We start from the raw sequence: 24,930 nt of genomic DNA on the forward strand, positions 1-24,930 counted from the left end.
TTCCAACTTTATTAATTACAAATAAATAAGAAAAAACACTCCCCACTTCCCACCTACCACAGCCCCCACCTCCCCAGCACCAGGAAAAAAAATAACTGAGTCCTTCCTTCTCCCAACATCAATGGCGACCTTCTACTTCTTCTCCACTATGACTTCTCTGTTTCTTCTCCTCCTTTTCTATGAAATAATCGTTCAATTCACGAGTTGTATCGGTTTATCTCGGGCAATATTGACCGTACCGGTCGAATCAGGCCAAATATCGCCTTTTTAGAATACGCCATGGTAATTGCTAAATATCGTATCGCCAGGCTGAAAATCCGAGTTAGATCAGCCGAGATGAGTTAATTCGGCCGAGTTTTTACTCCCTAGATGAAAGGCAACACGCTCTCAATAGGATCTTCCAAAAGATAAATTTGCACTATCTTTGCCAAAATGGGTTCCCTGACCGTAGTATAATAAAGATGATTCCATATTCATGTTTCTTTGCGGATGTGGCATTCCAACTTTTTATTTTTCCTTTGACACAAAAGACACATGGTGCCACTGCTTTGAAATATCCCGGTTTCAAAGATGAACCCCAAATATTAAAAAAAAGAAGTTTCTGATGACCAATTTTAGTGTTGACCTTTGATCACCATAGCCAGAAGCGATAATTCGATCACCAAAGTCAAAAGTAGAAAAGCATCATTACATCGACATTTCCACACTTAAGTCTTAAGGATATTCCCTGACTGTATCATGTTCAAGGAAGAACGATATGGAAGAAAATCAGATACTCAGGTTAGCCGACAAAAGATTATTAGCATCGCATTGGGTCTAAAAACATAACTGAAAACTCATAGAGAACTGACAGTGCCCTGCTGTACATAAGTGATGCAGGTACCAACTCTTCAAAAATGTATAATGATGATATGGGAGCTTCCACAAAAATGAATCCAAAAGACAAAGAAAGTTGAGCAATTGCGATGGTTTAAGTGAAAACATAAATACTTAACAGAGAAGATACAAGGAAAACCAAAATAAATTTACCAAAGTTGAACGGAGTCGGTATCCAACACGCATAACATTCTGAAAATATTGTGCTTCACATAACACCCCCAATACCTGGATAACACAACAATTTAAGAATGCAAGAATGTTAGGACCATCTACAGTAAGAGTAAGATCATAATTCCATTAATAAGTGCAATTTAGAATTGAGGAAAAAGTAAAGTGAAATTCATACAACTTTTTGAAGGGATACCAAAAATCTTCTAAACAGACAAAGTGGCAAACCTTGGGTCAATGGATATTGAATAATCAAGTTGCTTTATGGGACTTCAAAACTGAAAGTGACTCCCTCCATCCCTTTATTTTTTTTTCACCTCTACTCCTGTAATGAATTAAGTGCAAGGGGAGGGCATAATAGGTAATAAGTAATATTAGGTAGAAGACAAATTAGGTAGGTCTAGTAGAAGGGTTATAAATAGTGGCACATTAGGTTATGGGAGGTATGTGGAGAATTTGGTAAAGCTTAGGCTTTGGAGAGTGGTGACTCAAGTCACTAAACTTGGAGATTGGTGGCCTCAAGTCACTACTTTCGTATCCCATTTTGTGTCCATTCATCTATCAACTAGATTATTGCATATTTCTACCATTAATTTTCTGCACCAAAATCTCAGTTCTTCACACTTGGTATCAGAGCGGTGCAGTTCTGGGAGGTGGTACTGATCTGATTTTCTGAAAAAAAAAAAAAAAAAAAAAGAAAAAGAAAAAAGAAAAAGAAGAAGTTAAGATGGTGTTTGCAGGATCTGATCAGAAATCCCAGGAGAAGTGGGATGAAATTTTCCAGAAATGCAAGGAAGAATTCGTGAAAAACATTATGGAAGGTCTTTCTCCGATTTTCTCTTCATTTCGGCAAGAATTGAAGGAAATCAGAGAGAAGTTTACTGAACTTAGAGAAGAGATACTTAAAGGGGAGAATGAAGAATTTGAAGAGGACGGCCAGGAAGATCTGAAGTTGATTGTTGAGGGTTTGAAATCAGATCTGGTGGAAGGTAGGCAGGGCAGCAGGCAGGAGAAGTTTTCAGGTACTTATTCTGGTGAAAATCGAGGTGGTATGTCCAGTGATGGTGGTCTCCACGTTTTTATGTATGGAGTTGTTGAAGGTGAACCACCAACAGAAGGATTTGAGAAAGGCGGTGCTGGTGGTTGCGGATCAGGTGGTGGTCCAGGCTCTTTTACTAAAATATGTAGGGTTTGTGGTTGTCTGGGAAGAGAAGCAAATGGTTTCTCAAAAGGTGGATCTGGGGCAAGCGGGTCGGGTGGTGGACCCGGATATTTTTCCGATAGGAATACTGGAGATGGCTTTGTTGGGAGTATGACTGGTGGTGGAGGGTGGTGTATCAATGTCGGTGGTGGAACAACCGCTTGTGATGGAGGATTTGACAACAACCAGTGGGAGAAGATTGTGCCGCCGGAGCCTGGCGGAGGAGAGGGAGTCACCAAGGGTAATGTCGATGCTAGTGGTTCTGATGGAGGCCCGAGTGATAACAGAGGTGGTTGTTGTGTTGGCTACAGTGGTTTAGCCGGAAGTGATAATGGTGGAGAAGTTTGGGGATTTTCAGAAGTGGAGTGTTGGAGAAGCTTCACTGAGTTACTTGTTGGCTTGGAGAGGAAGCTGATTTTTGAAGATGATGATAGCAAACTGGTAAAGTGCAAAAAGAAAGACCTTAACAATGAAGTAAGGTGGGTGAAGGCACGTGCTTTGGGGGAAGGAGTTGAGAAAGTTTTAAAGGATATTAATGAAAATTTTGTGCTGCTGGGTTTACATATTCTGATCCAGGTCAGTGCAATTAAAAGGGAAGAGGGGCGGGCCAACTCAAAGTTTGGGCCTACTCATTTTAAGCCCAATTTTTTAAGTGTTGAAGACAAACCTCTAGATGGCCAGCATGGGTTTTTAGTCTTTAAATCCATTTTTGCATCACTATACACCAATCAGTCCAACCCAAACACCAATTCAAACACAACTCCCTCCAACCTATACTCTCATCATCTCTATCCAAGCCCCATTCATTCTTTCCAAAAAAAAAAATAAAAAAAATTATCCTCTCAAGATCAGTTACTGAATTTCATTTCCACATCCAAGCCAATGACACTCTTAGTGACACTTATCAATATGCTACAACGCCGGTGGCTGAGTTTTGAGGATGAGAAGTTGTTGCACCGGCATTCTATGATTAAGCACCTTGAGTATGAATCAACTCTCACCAATGGGAAGTTGCAATTCATGCAGCAACTCGTTCTTAGTTTGGGCCGCAAGAAGGTGGAGATGGATCATGGTTGCCAGCGCCGGGAAGCCAATGCAAACTTCTATCCACCTTGAGGACAAGGTGGAAGTTTAGGGGGTCGGTATTGTAATGAATTAAGTGCAAGGGGAGGGCATAATAGGTAATAAGTAATATTAGGTAGAAGACAAATTAGGTAGGTCTAGTAGAAGGGTTATAAATAGTGGCACATTAGGTTATGGGAGGTATGTGGAGAATTTGGTAAAGCTTAGGCTTTGGAGAGTGGTGACTCAAGTCACTAAACTTGGAGATTGGTGGCCTCAAGTCACTACTTTCGTATCCCATTTTGTGTCCATTCATCTATCAACTAGATTATTGCATATTTCTACCATTAATTTTCTGCACCAAAATCTCAGTTCTTCACACTTGGTATTCTTCACAACTCCTAGATGAATTATGGGACTTCAAATTAGTTTACCAAATTTGGATATATAGGTTGTTCTACTGAGAACATATAGTCATTAGTTTTCTTTGAGTAAAAACCAAAACTAAAAGACACACCAACAGGCAACAAGGAGATACCGGTGGCAAACAACAATTGGTCTGCTATCAAGAAAAGTTAATTGACTGTCCTATTTTCTTATTTAAGTTAAAAACTACCACATTTTCCTTTTTATTTTCCTTTCCCATAACTCCTACTGCTTCACAGAAAACATAATCTTTCCACCGTAACTCTTTTCTTCTGTGACTTCTGGGAGATTTGTGATCAGTGGCTGGATGAAAATACTCAATTTCACAAGACATCTTGAGCAAAAACACAATTTTTAAAATGAAAGCTCAGTCACACGCACATACCATGGGAAGTAATTATCACCAGGACTAAATGACAACTTTTTCAGATATTCTTTAGCATACTCTGTGTATGTACACCTATAGGCTACGGACAGTGTTCTTTAGCCAACGATATACAGATAATACTTCCAGTTGCATAGTGTGTTACACTTCAATTCAAGTCATACTCCAACAAGAGAAGAAGTTTGCATAAAAACAACTTTTGGAAGTCGCACACAACGATTTAAAAGAGCACATAAATGTGCAGAAATTCAAGATGAAGGTTTTTAGAACCAAGTGTTGCACATTTTCTGGATAGAAGCAATCAATCTGTTTGGTTTTCCCATGGACATAGGCCTTGAAATCTTATACTTCTGCAACCAACACGAACCCGTGTTACAAAGAAATGCCAAAAATATCAGACTCGGACACGGCATTCGACGAAACAAGTCTAGTGTTCCCATATTTACTACTATAATTGAATGATCGCACCTGTATGAGACGTGTATCATACGGGTTTCAATACCATATTTATAAGTGAAGAATCTGAGCAATATATATATATATATATATGAACAAGTTAAAATGTCTTCAATACTATACTTATAGAATATAATATTGGATTTAAGAGAGTAGCCAGCGTCAGAATATAATACTTGGTTTTATACACTCAACAAATTGAAACAGCACAATTCGAGTGGCGTATAGAGGATCCTAGTTAGACAGCTATAACATGATCCAACTACAGAAGAAGCATTTAGTACAATATAAAATTAACCATTGATATCACAAAAATTGAAAGACCTATTGGATAGAGGTAATACCACTCCAACAAAGATTGAAAAGGCATAGATGTAACCTTTCCAAGCTGGATCTCCTTGTTGCATAGACTGCAAAATTACAAATCACATAAGAACTGTATTCAGCTGATATTGATGGTTACAAAGCTCTCTGAGCCAAAATAATAAACAGCCTGCTCTAATGTTGGTAATGAGCCTCACACGTTTATCTTTTTAATAGTTTCTCTTTTAATGCATCATATATTGCTACATATGTGCACACATGTATGTATTTGACTATTAGTATGGATGCACAAGGGTGCATGATCATGTGTTTGTCTGGGTGGGTTAATCGACATTTTTAGCCAATAAGTTAATCTTAGTTAAACACCATCACTATCCTGCAAAACCATAACAAAAGCATGGCTAATGAAACTAACTAACCAACTAGGTGCACAAGAAAAGATAACTGATATCTTGGGGAAGGGGGGGGGGGATAAGGGCAATAATGAAAACAAAAGGAAGAGAGGTACATTCTAGACAGGTCAAAATTCACTTGTTGATAAGAGTAAAAACACAATCACACAAATGAATGAACTAACCTCCAAAAGCAGCCCAAAAAAAGAAAAAAAATCATGTGTGATTAGACTTATATCCTTCTACTTCCTAAATCCTAATTTCTATGGGTTGTTTGCTTTACAAAATGGGGAAGGAAAAGAAATAAGAAAGGGAAACAAGGAAAAAGGAATGAAGGCAGGGATTCAATATATTTGTTTAGATAAAGTGAGAAATGAAATCAAACTACCTTTTAACATATGTGGTTCACTAAATAGAAGAAATAGATTACAAACCCAACTCCTGAAATCTATTTCTTCCCAGCACCAATAAATCTCATATCACCACAAATACATAACCACTAATCATGAATTCAAGTTACAACCACTACTTCCATCTCAATATCTTTTTCCCATCGCATGAAGAACATGATGCGATCAAACTTTTAAATGAGTAGAGGCCAACGATGTCAGGTTCAACCCTTGACGGCCCAGTCTGACCACCAAGGGGAATAAATAGGCACAAGATATTGATGGTAGGCTGGCAATTTGATACTTATGGTAGGCCCACGACACAGTTTCCCCTATTAATGGTTGATTTACAGTACTGACGGTTCAGTTCTAAGGTTGTGGCGGGGGTCCAGTTACAGTTGTGATTGTCAATATTTGAGGTGGTGGTTCGAGGGGACATAGGGCCTTGTTCATTAGTGAAAGTAAGAAAGGATAATAATGGCCAAAGTGGAATAATACAATGGATTGAGGCGAATTAGGATAACGACAAGTCAACAATTACCAGTAATGATGGAATTGTAGGGTGAGGGAGTTCCTCTTAGCTTTGGTTTTAGTTTCTTAAATAGAGGACTTGTGATCGTCCCTACTGATGTATTGTTATTGTCCTTGCCGATGCAATGGATTTCCTTTCTAATTAATAGAACTTTCGAACTAGCTCCTCCCCTTTGTGACAACAATACTCTCATAACCAACCATGTGATCCCTAGAATAAGAATAACATCAGCTACAAATCATAAAAGCCCATAATTCAGCTATGACAGGTTGCAATCATCAGTCAAGGGAAATCAAGTAAACTTTAAACAATAGATAAATATATTTTCTTCTTTTTGCTTCTTTTCGCCATATTTTGATGGTCTTACGACAGAGAGCAGGGACTGACCGTCAGGAGGCTGCTAAGCAAAAGTGGGCCAACAAACTGTGAAAGATCATTACCAATCTGCAAGTCAAAAAGAAAATATTGGTTGTCAAAAAGATGATAAAGTGGTAACTAACAGAAAATACTGTTTTACAGCCATAATTACAGTAGGGTAATTGGGTTTATAGCAATACGTGGATTAAGCCTCCTGTGTTAATGAAAAACATGCATGCATACCAATGGAAAATTCAACTCAAGAAAGTTTTATAACAACGAACTAGCGTAGGCTAAAAAGAAAACAGCACTCACTCCGTCCCAATTTAATCGCCGCACTAAGCTTTAAATGGAGTTCTATGCGATAAGTTGTTGTAAGCTTATTTAATTTAATAGGAGAGTAGATGGGGTGAGAGATAGTGGATGATTTTTCTTAATGGAATGTGAGAGGATGTGGGGTCATGATTTTGGGTGGTGGAAAGAGAGGAAAAATATTAGTGGGTCCATGCCATAAAAGGAAAATATGACAATTAAATTGGGACGGAGGGAGTTCTTCCCATGTTCATAATATATTGCAACATTTGCAAATCGATAGTCTAGCACAAAACATAAGAAAAAAGAAAACGGGTACTTTTGGACCAAAAGACCATGTGTTAGAAAAGAGAAGACACAGAAAATGCAAATAAACAAGTGAATTGGGTAAGGGAAACTTGTAACTTATAGTGTGGACACATCCCAAAGAATAGAATTGTTGCAATAATTGCGAAACTTCCCAAAATACAAGTGTTCCAATAAATAAAGAACGGAATAAGTATATAGGATAGAATTTTGTATTTGAACTTGCCAGCAAGTATTTGAAGTTCATAACCTAAATAAACTACTCCCTGTGTTTTTTTTTTTTTGTGTACCCACTTTCAATAAACAGGTGTTTTTTTGTTCTCTTTGGTTCTACTTTTATTTTATTTTTGACAAACATGTTTTACGATTTACCCCTTCTACCCACAATAGTTACACCTTTCCATCATCGCTCTCCTACCATCCACCTTTTCTTCCACCAGCTCACTATTACCCATTATTTTACGACACTCTTTTACTTTTTCATATTTTTCTTACACTCACCCACCTCCCCTAAATACATGAGTCTACAGTAATTGGGTACATAAAAAACATGGAGGGAGTATAATAGATATATCACAACAATTGCATTACCATTGATGTACATTTTTCTGATATAATGACGGAAAAATGACATGCTCCGTCAAGTTTTTTGTATACACTCCAAAGACTGCCAACTACTTGTAAAAAAACAAATGATCTTTTTAAACGGGATTCTTTGCTAAACTTCCAAGGTTTTGTTCATTCTTTTATATATATATAAACTAACTTTTTACAAATTTGAATTAGTTATGAAGATTTTAATTGTTTTCAATAAGAAAAATTTAACTGAAAAAATGAACAAACATTTTTAGTTATTCATTTCCCTTTAATATGATTGTCATCTACCTTGGCACAAATCATAATATGCTGACAAGTTAAAAAGGCATGTAAGCATGTACACCAATGATGTCTTGTCCCAGACCAGGGCCTGTGTACAATGGTCAAATTGACCCTCCCCCATTTGTAGTTTGTATTGCCCTTATAGCTAATTCACACCAAAAAGAAATGTATGAATCATGAAAGTTATATTCTTATAGTTTAAAATTTACTTGTCTTAAGGAAGTACTAGCATGGCTCGGATCAAAGACTTGTAGCTATAAACAATAAAGCAAAACCATTTTTACAGAACACGTCGAGTGTCAAATATAAGAACAGGTTAGCTCAAGAATGCTTCCAGTAACGAGAGTTTTATTTTGATCAAATACTGTAAACATTTTGATAGCAGTAGCCATATGCAATAAATGGTCGGGCATAAGAAGAAAGAAGTAAGCACCTTCCAAAATCCTCCCCACCAGAACCTACAAAAGAACGAATGAATAGATCAGTGAAATTCATAGATGCATTTATTCAAAATCCTAATAATCAAATCTCCGGAATACACAAAAAGTGAGCATTGAGATTTGAGTAGCCCGAAGTTTTCAAAGTAAAAATGCTTAACAGAAAAAAAATAGCCAATTCTTTGGATTTGGCAAAATACAAGGCAAAATAGCGAAAGCCAGGGCTTCTCGTTACAACTTACAAGGCAATAGGGCCGAAGAATTAACTGTAAGAAAGATTTTAAAAAATATATATATACTTCCTCCGTTCATTTTTACTCGCAACGTTTGTCACTTTCACGCATGCCAATGCACAACTTTGATCATTAATATCTTTAATTCTGTTTAAGTAAAAATTATAAAAAATTAATATTTTGAAAATACACATTAAGACGAATCTAATAAGATCCCACATGACTATGTTTTATCTTACGTATAAATCACCAACAATGATCAAAGTATAATATGTGAATAGTGTAGAAATCACAAACGTTGCGAGTATTAAAAATAGGAGGAAGTATATATTAACAAAGATAAAACATAAGACAATCGAGATTCACCAACATACCTTCCCCCTAGACTGCGATTTAATGGCATTAAAAGCCATGGTTTTGGTTTTCGAGATTCTTCAACCCAACAACTCTGGAACCTATAATATGAATCAAAAACTCAAGAAAAGTTTTCATAATCTATAATGATATAGGAATTTAACATAAGACACCTAGACATACTTGCTTATCAATGTTTCAGTTTGATCCCATGTGTCTAGCTTCCATACATCCTTCTCTGTTAATGGCCTTTTATAACCAAGCTTCATGAGGGGATTCATCCATGAAAATAAAATTTCTGCCAGAAAAAAACAAACAAGAAAGTTAAGGAGCAACTAGTTACGTAACTGAACACTTCAGATATCGAAACAATATCTTCTTTTGATGTATATCCCATTAGAAAAATAAAATCAAGCAGCAAGCAGCTCTTTCAATCCCAAAATTTTATGAAATTATCTAAATTTAGCCACCTTAAATCATGTTTAATAGTTCTCAAAATATAGTTAAAATTCCATTAAAATTATACATGATATATATGACAAGAAAATGATGTGTTTATGACTTATGATGCCTCCTGATTATCCTGAAGTGATTCAACACATTTTAGTATTGAGGGAGTCACTAATTTATAAATTACTAAGGATGAAAGATCAGCTACTTGCCAATTGGTTCATTCGACTAGATAGTTCTGAAGACAAAAATGAGAGGAAAAGTTAAACAACGTACTGGAGAATATGTTAACATGCCTCTCCGGACAGAGTAGCTCTCCATCAGGAAGTTCCTCGTACTCACTGTCTTCGATTGGTTCATGCCTTATGGGGGTATAACCAGGGTGAGGATCCAAACTGGGAAGGTAGACAGACAAAAGTACTCCAAACAGCCCCTAAACCAAAGGAAAAGATCATCTGTAAGTACAACTCCTTTTAGATAAGAGAGAATATTATTCACAGTTCGAGACAAAAGGACAAAAGTCCTACTATTAGGAAAACTAATTTGCACCAGCTTTTTATATAGTCGCATGCATCATGACTAAGCAACTCTATTTGCGTAAAACATTCACTGGATGCTATTCCCAATAAGCATAGTTAAGACAATATGTAGAAACTACTTCAATCCATAAAATTAAAACAAGGATGTTGCATCAAAAATAAGGCCATTTTGTAACAGGTTTAGAACTTGCACTTCACCGAAATGCCGTTCCATAATGTGTGCTTTAATAATATGCCATAACATCTGTTATATACAATTATTTACCATATTAGCCATATCCATTATTAATTACCGTTCAGCGTATGGAAACAGTTTATACGATAGAACTCGTATTTTAGCCAATATAAATGTTTAGATACTCCCATGACAAAACAAAATACCAAGATGAGGTTCCAATAGCTTAAGCTAAAACCTAAACATCTTGTTACAATCAATGCAGTGATAAAGAGGATCAATTCCAATTTGTCAATCCACACTGCGGCAACGAAGCATGTTGCAAGTCTTAACGCCCAAGAAATGCCACTCCCATGACCGAAACCACGATTTTTATCTAGGATTCAATCACAAATGTTCTGGCAAAGGGTCTGACTTTGTAATACATCATGACTAGCTTCCCTCCAAGTGCAAATCAATGCAAATACCCGTTAAGAAAGCTAAACCACTAGAAGGATACCATCGAAAAATAGTCTCCAATGATGAACTAAATGTTCCTGAGTTCCCATTATCAGCCTATGTGACCATACATGTCCGAAACAAAACCAATACAAGGCCTCTATGACCTGATTGATGATTGATACAAATATCATGTTATGTCAGCTGTGACACTTTACAGAAAACCACAATAAATGGCACTTCTGCAACAAGTGAACGAAATTGCAACTGAGTTACCATTAAGTATTAGCCTATGTGACCATGATTTTAAACCATGCTTACACGTAGTTTATTACTTTATCAATAAATAAAAGAATATACTCACAAGTAGAACAAATTCTAAATTGAGAAAGAATTTTATGCAAGGGCATCTAGCCTACTCAAAATTATCAATCTTATTGATCTTCCCATTTTTTGGGAATGGCTAATTTTACAGAGAAAATTAAAAACGGGCACTTGTATCTCTGCGTCAAAATGGAGATCTACATCACAATATGAGAAGTTAAGTTTCAACTTAGTAACTGCTAATGATTATTGACGAGCAAACAAAAGAGTATATTTGTCCTTTAATGAATCTAAGAAGTGCAGCATGGTTCTTCTTGTGATGCAGAATGTGGCGCAACATTTATGGCCAATGGTTAACAAAGGTGGTGCTTGTCTTTAGGGTATCAGTGATCAACATGTAGCAAAACTAGATGAATTCCGTGTTTCACTTTGTGATTTGATCAGTGTCGTGTAAGCTCGTGATAGAAGGTTATCTCGTGTGTTTCTATTGGACACGTAACAAAGCTAGATTAGGAATTGTATGCTGTGTAGGAACTTTAACGTCTTAGTTTGATTAACAATTTTAATTTACGGTGAAGTCTATTCACGCGAGTATTAAGGAATAAATTGTACGGAATTTTCATGAAATGACCCCGAGGTTTGCGTTAATGCACCAAATACCCCTAATGTTTCCAGAATGCACCAAATACCCCTGAAGTATGGAATAAATAACAAAAAATGCCCGTTAGGCTAACAGACGTTAACGCCGTTAGTCATTAACGCCCCATCAGCCCCAATCAAGTTATTATTGATCAATTTAACCCTAATTAACAATTTAACTTATCTTTAACAAAGTTTTACTTTTTAATTTTTTTTACTCTCATCCTCCCTCATCTCATCTCCATTACATCTCCACTCATCATCATCAACAACATCATCATCAGGCACTCATCATTTGAGTCATTTCAGTCACTTATAATCTTCGGATTTTTCATGAAATACCCCTCAATTTTCACGAAATTCACCAAATGCCCCTCAACTTTCAGAAATTCACCAAATGCCCCTCACCTTTAATATAATACCCAAAGTACCCTTACTAATGACACGCCGTTAGTCCACCGTTAGCCTACTTTTCTAATTCACCAAATGCCCCTACAATGTAACTTATTTCACCAAATACCCCTATTTTAAAATATAATTCACCAAATGCCCAAATGTAAAAATTACCTTTTTAAAGCCCAACGGCTAGTTTTTGGGCATGTGTATGTCGATCGAAAAGATGGAACAGTCCTTGTCGGCTGGTGTTACGGGGGAGGAAATTGATGAAGCGGGTTCTCCGTGCTAATTTGTTGGTGGCGTTTCTGGGTTTTCTCCGGCTAACAATTGTCCATTGGTTGGGGTAGGGGTTGGGTTCTCTCTCTCCATTTTTTTTAAGACAAGTGAGAGTCTTTTTATTATTAGATGCGAATACAATATTAGTTTACACCATAACTGAGCTTAATCATAGTTTGGGGAAATTGCTGTCAAAAATCCGTAGCTCTAACGACAACCACATGTCCATATTAGGACTAGACATCGAAAAACACTACTGTGAAGATGACACCAAACACCAACTTGCTGAAAAAGTTGCCATAGTGAAGCTGTGTTTCTTCGACAATTGCTTGATTATCCAGTTGTTGCGGATTAATAAACCTATTTGTTCACTGGCCTAGTTCTTCCAAAGACAAGAGCTTACCTTTGTTGCTTGTGGGATGTAATGGACTAAATCAAAATGGCTCTTAAAACCTCTTCGCTTCCTTTCCATGAAGTAGAAGATGGTCGTCCCGTTGTCGTCCCGTTATCGCTTTTGGGTCCATTGGAAACAACCTCTCTGCAATTGCAGGGGTAAGGTTGCGTACACTCGACCCCCCCTTACCCCGCTTCTTGCGGGAGCCTCTTTGAGGCAATGGGGTAATGATAATATATATACATTTGGTAGGCAACCTTTTTTTGAAATATCACAAATAGCCCTGACCTAATTTAGTTTTCCTAACCTTATGTAGTATACACAGTCAAAGATCAAACTTTTTAAGAAAAAAATGTCAATCATTTTCACTCCTCACTCTCTCTCCGATCCTCTAACCACATCTCCATCACCCACCCTGCACCTTCTCTTACCTCCTCTCCCTCCAACAATGGCGCTCCCCCCAAAGACTTCAATTACTCCATTATTCCCCACTACCATAACCACGAAGGAACTTAGGCTATAGAACAGAGTTTTTGGAGGAGAGAAATGGTGGTGGTGGTGGTGGTGGCGCTACGTACTTTGGTGCAATGGGGACGGTATGATGGTGTTTGGCTGTGATGATGAATTGATGAGGACATGGTGGTGTTGACTGGTTGTGTGTGCGTGACTTTGAGATGGAAGGGGAAGACAGAAGAAGAGCATTTTTATTTTATGTTTCAATATTATTCATTACATTAATATAATTAATGTTTATTTAATAGTTTTCTCAACAGAATTTTACATCAAGGTCACTGAAGTTCTATAACCAACACTTTCAACACGGGGCTATTTGTGATATTTAAGAAAAAAGTTGGTTACCATAGATAAAGTACAAAAATATAAGGCTATCATTGAGAATTTCCCTTTTTAAACTGTTTCTTATGAATATTCTAAATTTTCTAATTCACAGTTTGCCGACAAAGGGGCCTTAGGTTGTACACAAACAGCAAGATGTGTTCTATCTTATAGACTAAGATCAGTAAAAAGACAATCATTGCTTGTGAGCTTTTCAGGTTTATCCTTGTTATTTCTCTTGGGTCTTTTTAGATCAACGTCATTTGGTATCACAAGTTTTACGTAACCAGGCCAGTTAATTCTTGTGTACAAGAGTTTTAGCTACAGAACTTTTCCGGGTTTCAGTTTGTGATGCAAGAGGCACCTCATAGCTAAGAAAGAGGGAGAGAGACGAGAGAGAGAGAGAGAGAGAGAGAGAGAGAGAGGGGGGGGGAGAGAGAGAAAGAGAGAGAAAGAGAGATAGAGAGAGAGAGAGAGAGAGGGGGGGAGAGAGAAAGAGAGAGATCAAAAATGTACTATTAATATCAAAAAGATGATTATTTCAAGCTATGAGTCCAGCTATTTACACATTTCAATTGCTCCAACAATCAGATTCTAAATCGCAACTTGAACGGACAACTAACGAACTGTTTCCTTAGAACAAGGAAAACTGTCTTAAAATACTCTGACAAGCTTAACTGCTAGCCTGCCTAAAACAGCTTTTACCAACTAAACATTACAACTCGACTGATTGACTAGATAGATGAGGTCAGCTAAGTTAAATGACCTTCATGCCTCATCATTTTGCGATTTCGACCAGTGGCTGTGATAGCTCATGACCAAAGGTCTTCTCAATTGGACATGTATCAAAATTAGATTAAGAATGTATGCAGCAAAGGAATCTTAACATATTAAATTCACTAAGACTTATTTTACGGTGAACATTAGGGAACTTATTGTTAATTGTGATTCTGGTTTTTAGGATACATGTAATACTAAAGTTTGCATTTATCCTATTAAAGGACCTTAGGTTGTAAACTCTATTTGGATAGAGTTGAGTGATATGAGAATAGTTGAGCGGTTGCTTGACTTCGGTTTTGTTAAAGTCAAAAGTACAATAATTGTAATTTGTTTTTCATCTTATTGACTGAGATCAGTAAGAACCCCTCATAACCTGTGAGTTGTAGAGTATTATCCTTGTTACTCCATTCCTCTTGGTTCTATCAGATCCACATTAACAATGATATAAAAACGAGTGCAGCTACGTCCTCAATGACGTAATAAGTCTCAATCACAGCATTCTACAGAAGAAGCAAGAAACACCAATCTCATGCACATTATTTAACAATCTCACTTAATCATGAAAGATTTAGCCATTTCTTTCCATCAAAACTATGGAAGCACTAACGACTAGAAATAACACGACTCTCCAAAGAATTCTTAAGATTCTTTCAATTTAGATCAAATATAAAGATCTTTTAATTGAGGTTAGTCTATTGACTTAACAATTAGGTCGATTGCTCCCTACTACACTATAATGACAAATATCCCTACTTTTTGCTTCTGTGTACTAATAGTAACACTTTTATTCTCTTTCCTCATGCCATTGTCATCTTGCCAAGTATTCGCAATTTAGCACTGCTCTGTAATTTTGGATTATGATGGAGTGAAGGAAATGGATCATTAGACTGATGGAATGTTGCTTGGCATTTTCTATTCTTTAATTTTATTCTCTTTCCGTGTTTTCGGACTACTCTAGAAAAAAATATGATAAAGTCATAAAGGAATTTTAAAGAATAAAGCAAAAGACAACTAACCTGGACGATAACCTCACTAATGTAGAGGTACAGAACAGATCTGCAACAACAGACCCAATTCACAAATGAGAAGTAAGCCATGTGACCTCAATATTTTTAGTAAGGAAAACAAATTTCTTTCAACATGAAAATTAAAGATACAAATAACGGGGAAAGAAGTCCACCGGAAAGTGAGGCACACAAAAAAAAATCTCCAATCTCCCAATACATCAGAAAGGGACACATTTGGGATGCTAAACAAATGAATTGCTCAGATTAAGTATTCAAACAAGTATATGGACCACAGAAAATCTCATTCTTGTTAAATCAAATCATCCACAAAATGGCCAAAAGAGAAACTTATGCCCCTTCCGTTGCAACCTTACTTTTGTATATTGATAAAAATAAAATAAAATAAAAATGCTTAAACCCAACATTAATTCATTCAAATGGAAAATTGGGTAATTATTTTTTTCCAAGGGAATTATATTAACCTCTTTCTATACATGCAAACTTGTTCAAGTTATCCACAATATTTCTTTATTCAGGAAAAGCATGCAACAGGAGCTGCGGAACCGAAATAATCATTATAGATTAACATAAAGTATACAGGTAATCAGAATAAACAAGAGGGTGATTAAAGCAACACAAATACAGGTATACAAAAGAGCGCAAAGAACACAAGAGAACATGATGAAGAAAGCAGCCAACATAATGTCCACTGCCCACTGCCCACTGGAATCTATGAAATAACGCATTCACTATATAACCTAATCTTCTCCTTTCCTGTTTTATTTTCCCTTTCTTTTTATCTTTGGGGGGAGGGGGGAGGCTTAAGATAAAAAGAAATTAATCAGAGATATACAGAAGTACTAAGAAAGGGTTGATCCAGATTCCAGAGTCCCCACACAAATCAAAAGGGAGAGGGAATTAGAGTGCCGGTCATCTAAATTTATGATCAGGAATTTTCAACAATCGTTTGATGATCCAAATACGGTACGTGACATAAAAGTCTCGCACGCTCACTATAAGCTAGGAATAGAAGAACGGAAGACCTAAGCTACAAAGTGAAAGAGTTTGACAAAGAAGAACAGAAGATGAAAGAACAAACCTATCATAGTGCTCCTTCACAGAGAGAACAAGATTTAGCATGACAGCATCTCCAACCAACGCATAAATGACACCAAATCTGACAAACCATCGGAACTCACGAACATACACTTTAATTTCTATGCCGGTCATGATGAACACTGAGAACCAAGCAAGAGCTTCAATGATCAACGACATAACCTGAAGCAAAAGCAAAATTGCATAACTAATTCTGCAAAACAGAAGTGTAGAACTCAGTGATACAGGTATGGGAAACAGTGCAAGACCTAAACAAATGCCAATCTTACATAGGTCATGACCACCCTCCATGAAAGAGAAATAAAGATGTAATAGTTAACTATTGAAGCATTGAACTCATAATCGATTAATCCCTAGCCAATATGTAGAGAAAGTTGCACTGCTGCAACCAGCAATGTTATGAGCTTATTTACATCACAGTTACAAAAAGCTTTAGTGCCTATATTATTAATTTATCCATCAAAACATACGGAGCAACCTCACAAGGACTATGGTTCTACCAAATTTATTCAACTCCAAAGGCACTAACAACCAAGATTATGGGCAACTATATTTCGATCTCACTTTACATGACACCAACAAATAGTTTTAAAGAAAGAACTAGACAGTAGGATGTCATCAAGAATTGCATCAAAGGTCGGTAAAAAACATCGAAGCTTTGCATAGTCTGTTCACTAACACTTGACAGTCGGCTTCCATGATCACATCCGTCACGCCAAATCGGCCAGCTAGACGGACATCCATGGCAGCAGCTTTGCACTCCGCCACAGTAGGGGCCAGTATGCTCTCACACGTTTGGTTTCCACGAAGATCACATCTTCTTTCCAGTCCCTTGCCACTACTCCAAGACCCACCCAACCCTCCATGCTCAACGAAGCATCAAGTTGAGTTTAATGACACCACACAAAAAGATTATAGATATCACGGCGAAACAGTAACTCTGTGATGTTATCATACTCGTTCTTAAACCAAAATACTCCCTCCGTCCCGGAATACTCGAAACGGTTTGACCGGCACAGAGTTTAATCCATTGTAATTGACTTATTATTTAATTAGATGGTAGTTGGTAGTGGGGTATTTTTTTAATATAGGTAGTGGGATGTGTGTCAAACTTATCAAGGGGTGGGGGGGTGGGGGTAGTGGAATTTTTTAATGTTTTTTTTAGGAAGTGGGATGTAGATGGGTCCTTGGGTAAGTGAGAATGATATAATATTAATAAAAGTTTCCATTTTTAGAAACGTTATAAGTGATCCGGGACGGCCTTATAAGGAAAGCGTTTCGAATATTCCGGGACGAATGAAGTATATAGAAACCTACGATTCTCAAGTCTCAACACTCCTCTTACAGCATACTTATGGGGTTCCTGCAATATTTTTTGGCAACTACAAGACGCGAGATCTTGTAAAGGTTAGGTGTGTAAAGGATGAAACAAAGAGTACTGGTTGGAGATAAGGAGATAGATGAGAGATGGAGGTCGTACTTTGACAGCCTATTTAATGGTGATCGAGAGCAAGATATTGAAGATATGGCCAATCGTGACTTTTAATCGGATTCAAAAGGGAGAAGTCAAAATAGGATGGAAGAAAGCATGACGGCATCCCTATCGAGATCCGGAGATGTTTGGGTGGAGATATTTGGATCTATTATCCAAAAGGATGGGAGTTGGATGGAGATGTCTCCCATAGAATAAAATCAAGTTGGTTGATGTAATCCCCCGTAAATTTATAAATTTTATTAATATATTTTAACGTATAGTTATTTATACTTTAAATAGAATTTACGAATTTATGTAATAAATATATAATCGACGTTTATTTATTTTATTTAATTACATTTTAAGCATTTTAGCGGTTTATGAAATCAAAAATAATTTTAGAATTTTTATGTTGAAAATAATTGAATTACGAAAACACGTTCGATCGAATTTGGAAAACAATTCTAACCTTTTTGGATTCAAACAACCTAAATCCTACTCCTAGCCCAATTAGGTAAAGCCCAAACCAATAAACCCATAACCCTTTTCTCCTATTCAACTTCACGTGAAACAAAACAAAACAAAAAACTCCAACTCTCAAACCCTTCCTCCCCTTTCACGTAAAAAAGAAACCCAGCCTCCCTCTCATGGTTTCTTTCGCACGCCACCACCACCTTCGGGAACAACCACCTTGTTGCCACCACTTCTGTTGCCGCGCCGCCCAGCCGCCGGCCACCAATCTCTCCCCTCTCCTTCGCGAGCACCAACGTCCTTCCTTCTCCCTCTCTCGCGTTGCTGCAGACGTTGCTTCTTCCCTCTCTCACGTCGCTGCAGACGCGCCAGCCAGGCACCACGACGGACCACCGTCGCCTATCACCTTTGTTGGGTAACTCCTCCTCCCTTCTCTTCTCCTTCGTCCCTCCTTTACCTTTTCGTTTTATTTGCCCCTCCTCACTCTTGTTTCTGTTTGTTGCGGCAGCCACCGCCACCGCGCGCACCACCAGGCATGACCACCGCCCAGCCGCGTCACTCCTCGTCAACCATGCCGCCGTCGTGCCCCTGTCCGCCGACCAGCACACTCGCCCTCCTCTTTTTGGTTAATTCCTAAAACCTTAAATTAATTTATATTTTAATTATATTTTATTAATTTAAATTTATGTTTCTTGAATTAAATTATTAATCTTTATAGTTAAATTATAATTTTCAGATTTGATATTGATATTGTAAATTAATTAATTTTAGTTTTGGATGATTAATATGTAAGTTAAGGTTTTAAATTACTTTAGTGATTTAATTCGTGTTTGTTGAATATAAATTACAAGTTATTATGATTAAAGTATACTTTCATATTTTATATTATGTTTAAGTAACAAATTTAATTTCCAAATTTATTAATTTGGTTAAATAAGTATTTTAAACTATTAAAGCATGAATTTTTAAGGTTTTATTATGTTTAAAATCACAATAGAATGATTATACCTATTAAAGTTATTATTTTTATGATCTTAAGGATGTTGAATATATTTTGAGCAAGTTTTGAACTATTTTATATTGCTGGAAATTTAAAAAGGAACGTTTGTTGGAGTTTATGGTAATTAGGGATCGTTAGGGAATTAATCACTATTTTAGGAAGTTAATTAATTAAGTTTCGATATTGGGGAATGTTCTAAATATGTTTAGGATGTGTTTAGAGTATGTTAGTGTTGCTGTAAATTATTAGGAATTGATTTGGGTACGTTTCTTGATTATTTTAGGCGGAGAATTCTCTTTAGGCGACTTTCGAAAGTGTTAAAGTGGCCTATCAGTTTGTTTACACAAGGTACGTACATACCTGTGTGCTTGGAATGTGTGCTAATTGATGAAACCATGTTGAATCTTGTTGTTGAACTTGGTTATGTTGATATTATTGTTGAACTTGGTGATGTTGATATTATGGACGAACTGGGTTATATTGAATGTGCATGTTTAATACTGTTGGACAAACTTATTGAACTTATTTTGCACTATAAGAACAGTAACATGTTAGTATGGATGTTTGATACAAACATGTTGGTTGGGAACACTAGATTATTCTATATGATTGGGTTGGATCAATTGGTTGTTGTTCCCTTTCTATCTTTTCACTACTTTATAAGGGCGGAGGACCTTGTTTAGTAAGTTGAAACTTTATGCCCATATACAGGGTTGCTCATGGTTAAAGGAAAGGTTGGTTAAGTTGGAATGAGTCTTGATTGATGCTTTTATGATCACTTACTTAATTCCAAGATAAAAACAGTTGTGAACAAATGTGAATTGTCTGTCTTATGTAATGGTTGAGTCATAACGGAATCTCAATTTGTAAATCATGTAAAGTGAAACTGAATAGCAATAGCTTTAGACTGTGCACGTCTGAAGTGACGGACAAACAGGAGTTGGGGTTCATGGTGGTAGCCCATGGCCTTTAATTCGGACCGGATTGATCACCGTGTCCTATTTTTATTTAAACGTTCCTCGATATCGCAGGTCACTGAGGTTACGGAGTCGCGCCCGTACCTCGTCTTCCTTAGTGAAGACTTCTGGATGGTCAACTCGGTCCATTGTCTATTTCAACTAGAATAATATTATTGCTAAAAGTCTAGCCTAGTCTAGTCTGGTCAAGTATGGTCGTCAAACTATCATGTTTTGTCTGCCCTTGTTTGTGTTCATTAGTATCATGTTAGGGTTGTTCGTTTAATAGAATCATGTTAGGATTATTATTGATTTAGTATGTAGTACTCAGCTTTGCTGATTACGTGCTTTTGCTTGTGCATGTTGATCATGGCTATGCCTTATTGATCCTGTGATGACCCAATCTTTGGTGAGCAGTCTCTAAGGATCAATAAGCATTGTCCATCTGCAGGTTTGAAGATGTTGCATCATTGGGATCGGGAATAGAGAGCTTGTATTTAGTTTTGATTTACTAAGTTGACTTGGGTTTGCTTAATTGGACTTTAAACTTGTCATACTATTTATATTTCCTTATTTTCGTTGGTTGATTTTTGGGACTAAACCTGTAATCGATTATTTATAAACCTAAAGTTAGTTTTATGTTTTCCGCTGCAAAATTCTGAATAAGCCGTTACGTTTTCACACGGGCGATAATGCCTTGATAATTCTCCACGTTTATATTAAAAGGTTATTTTAGAAAATTGAGAATTGTCGGGGTGTTACAAAGTGGTATCTAGAAGCTAAGGTTTTACTTTAACAATTTTTTTTAGGCGCCTAACTATCTAGTTATTTAAAATGAATTTCTTAAAAATCGAGCTTCTACGCATTATAGTGTTCAAAAATTGGTACTTTTTTTTGGGGGGGCCGATTTCCTTTTATCTTGTTTGAAAGTATATAATATTTCTTATTTAAGTTCGGAATTAACTTATTTATTCGAAACTTTTCGTTTATGTGAATTAAGTACGTTTTTCTTTATTTTCGAAATTAAATTAAATATATTCGAAAAAAATAAAATAAAAATCTTATTCCTTAAGTATATTTATTCGTTTAATATTTATTCGTTTAATAAATATTTATTCGTTTATTATTTATTCGTTTAATAAAAATTTCTTATTAATTATTCGTAAAAAAAAAAAAAAAAAAAAAAATTATTTTATCTATTCGTTTATTATTAATTCGTTTAATAAACTTTTTTCTTACTAATCGTTCTTGTTTTATTCTTTAAATTCTTCAATGTTTGACCTATTATGATTTATTATGAGAGATGGGTAATATAGGAAAGGGCATATAGGATAGAATTATATGTGCATTAGTAGTTAATTGCTAGCATAAGAAGTTAATTGCTATGTGCATGTGTTAAATGTTTAAGTGTTGCATGTAAATGTGCATAGAAATTGTTTGATTCCACAAAACTTATTGTTTTATTGAATTCTGATTATGCTTTGGTTGGGAAATCGTTAGTAAGATCTTAAGTTGTTTGTTTCATGAATAAAACGCTTCTTTCCAAGTACACCAACATAGGATCCTTCGAGAAGATCGACGAATACTGAGGATCTAGATTTCACTTCACAAATTTCCAAGGAAAGAACAAATAGACAAGATGCCTTAAACATTTGAAGTTGTAATAGTTAGTTTGTTCTTAAATGTTTTGGAGAATAAGTAGCAAAGCTACAACAGTTTAAAGTTAAAGCAATAAGAGTTTGAGTTATTCTTTATTCTTTTAAGGATGTATTAAACCTTTATAGAATTAGCAATAAAAGTTAAAGCATTCGTTTCCAATGTGAGAATTCCATAATTCGCCAACAATAGTTTATGTTTATGTCATAGAACTTTTAATTTTATTTTGAGGACAGGTGTGTTGTGGATATTTAGGATTGTTATTAACATTCTTTTGGGAAATAGAGTTAGATCATTGATTATCCAAAGGATCAAGAGTTTATTTTGGGCACGCAAAGAGAATGTTTTCTTCTTTATTCTACCTTATTATTCGCGATGATTGAAGTTATTCCTTGTTTCTCAGCTGAATGTTCTGCATGCAAATATCATTCGTAGATGATTGTTCATTTTATGTGAATTTTGGATGTTGGTGTGATATTACATTGCTAGAGGATAATATAAGTAAAGTTTTGAACCTGAATTAGAGTATATTAATCTCAGGTCGCGTTCTAGGATGACCAACAGTAATGACATAGATGCTGTTATTCGCCTCTTGGCGGAAAAGCTGACCCTACGTTTTTAGAAAACCGGGTTGGAGAGTTTGAGAAATCGTTTGGGGTTGTGAACTGTCCTGAGAATATGAGAGGGGGTCAAGTTGTCATGTATTTGAAAGATGATGCCGATTTATGGTGGAGAGAGAATAGAGTTAGGCTTAGCGCTGCTGAGAGATTCAATTAGGATTCAATTGTTACTGCCTTAAGGGAAAGTTTTACCCTACCTTTTATGAGAAAGCAAAAGTTTAGGAATTCATAAACCTTAGTATGAGGAGCACGACCATAGCTGAATACGATGCAGACTTATAGCATGACCACCTTAGGATTAAATGGGGAAACCTTTATGTCTTTAGATATTGTGTATGGGAAAGCTGCTCATATTTATGGCCTGTAGTCCAAAAGGGACAAGAAAAAATGTTGTTGGGGAGAAAATAAAAGAGTTTAATGCTGGGGAAAACCAAAGGAATTTCAAGAGGAATATGAATGAGAATATCAATGGGAATGGAAATAGAAATAGAAACTTTCAAGGAAGGAACAAGCAGGGTCACAACAATAAGAACCAATATGAGAGAGTGTATCACTGTAAGATGTGCAATAACAACCATCCTGGTAGGAATTGTAAGGGAGAATTAATGAACTGTAACTATTGTCAGAAAAAGGGGCATAGGAAGTATGAGTGCGTTACTAAGCAGAAAAGGGAACAAAATGGTAATGAAGTGGTAACCAGGTGAAGTCGGGATTTAACCAGTCCAGAAATTAGAGTTCGAAGCCTATAGGGTCGCAAGACAGCCAAGGAAACCTCCATAAGTCTGCTAATTAGAATAACAACCATAACAAAGCCCCGGGTAAACTGTTTGTGATAAGTCGAAATGAAGCTGAACGACCTGTTGACTTAGTTTCTGTTACTTTTCTATTAACTCCGTACTAGTTAGAAAGTTATTTGATCCGGGGAAAGCTTATTCTTTTGTTTCGTCATCTCGTATTAAGAGTCTGAAGTTAGTAGATTTTGAGGTGATTGATTTACCTGTTAGTATACCTACTGGTATAACCTTAAGGTGTACCAAGTTATTTAAGAACTTTCCTTTGAAGATAAAAGATTGCGTTTTCTTTTTGACTTGATAGAGTTTAATGAGAAACCTAGATGTAATTCTGGGAATGGACTGGCCAAGTTTTTGCAAGGCTAAAGTAGATTGTGAAATTCCGAAAGTAAGTTTAAGGAACCCTATGGGAAGGTTGACCTCATGTGGATGTTTTGAGAAGTCCAAGAACCTTAGTTATTTCTGTAATGCAAGTGAGGAAATTGATGAATAGAGAGTGTGAACGATTTTTCTGTAGTGTGTTAGAGGTGAGTAAAGAAGTTGGAGTTAAAATCGAGGATGTTGCCATTGTGAGTGGATTCATTGATGTGTTTCCGAGTGAAATTGCAAGTATGTTACCAGCTAGAGCATTTGAGTTCACTATAGAGTTAAATCCTGAAACGACACCTACAAATGATCTAATTAGGACACAATTGCAAGAGTTGTTTCGTTAAGGAGTATGTTAGGCCTAGTGCGTCACCGTGAGGAGCTCATGTGTTGTTTATTAAGGAGAAGGATAAGAGTATGGAATTATGCATCGAATTTAGGGAGCTAAACACCATCAAGAACAAGTATCATTTGCCTAGAATAGATGACATATTGGATCAATGAATTGGGCGAGTGTGTTCTCGAAGACTGATTTGTGTTTGAAATATCACCAATTGAGGATAGCTGATAAGGGACTAAGACATCATTAGGACTCGTTATTGTCATTATAGGTTTAGAATAATGTCTTTTGGGTTAACCAATGCACCTACCATAATTATGGATTTGATGAATAAGATTTTCTACGAATTCCGAATTAAGTTCGTTATTATGTTATTGATGATATCCCGATTTGTTCAAGGAATGAGAAAGAGCATGACAAACACTTGAGAATTACTTGGAGACGCTTAGAAAGAATCTAGTTTTATTAAATGAAGTATACAAATCTTGAAGTCATATGTGTATAAGTGACACCGACGGAAAAGTGAAGGACTAAATTGATTGAGAGCTATGTTACGTAAGGGAATAAATTTAAAAGAAAATTTGAGTGGTCCAGGATCGTTAGAAATCATTTGTTGTCTTGAAAAGATGGTAATGTATGAATTGGTGAAAGTGCTAAGAGTTAAGCCCAAGAGTTATACATCCATGAAAGCCGTAATGAGGATCACTAGAAAGAGAAAGCTGAGTAGAAGGAGTTTCTGTAGATCCTACTAAGAATCAAGTTGTGAGTGAGTGACCAACTCCAAAGGAACGTGTCT

General features: G+C 36.3%; 1 protein-coding gene across 4 annotated transcripts in view; it reads right to left on the bottom strand.

The window, feature by feature from the left end:
• Positions 1-24,930, bottom strand: part of LOC110795858 (ABC transporter C family member 2) — a 55,147-nt gene that overhangs the window by 22,701 nt on the left and 7,516 nt on the right. For all 4 annotated transcript variants that reach the window (XM_022000883.2, XM_056830320.1, XM_022000884.2 and 1 more), the window contains 9 exons: positions 16,444-16,622; positions 15,354-15,393; positions 9,819-9,975; positions 9,276-9,390; positions 9,113-9,193; positions 8,502-8,526; positions 6,602-6,658; positions 4,922-4,987; positions 1,030-1,104 (listed from right to left, as the gene is read on the bottom strand). In XM_022000883.2, the coding sequence (XP_021856575.2) occupies positions 1,030-1,104; positions 4,922-4,987; positions 6,602-6,658; positions 8,502-8,526; positions 9,113-9,193; positions 9,276-9,390; positions 9,819-9,975; positions 15,354-15,393; positions 16,444-16,622 (795 nt within the window). The remainder of the gene's footprint in view (positions 1-1,029; positions 1,105-4,921; positions 4,988-6,601; positions 6,659-8,501; positions 8,527-9,112; positions 9,194-9,275; positions 9,391-9,818; positions 9,976-15,353; positions 15,394-16,443; positions 16,623-24,930) is intronic.

Source organism: Spinacia oleracea, chromosome 5, assembly GCF_020520425.1.
Source record: "Spinacia oleracea cultivar Varoflay chromosome 5, BTI_SOV_V1, whole genome shotgun sequence".
Lineage (NCBI taxonomy): Eukaryota > Viridiplantae > Streptophyta > Magnoliopsida > Caryophyllales > Amaranthaceae > Spinacia > Spinacia oleracea.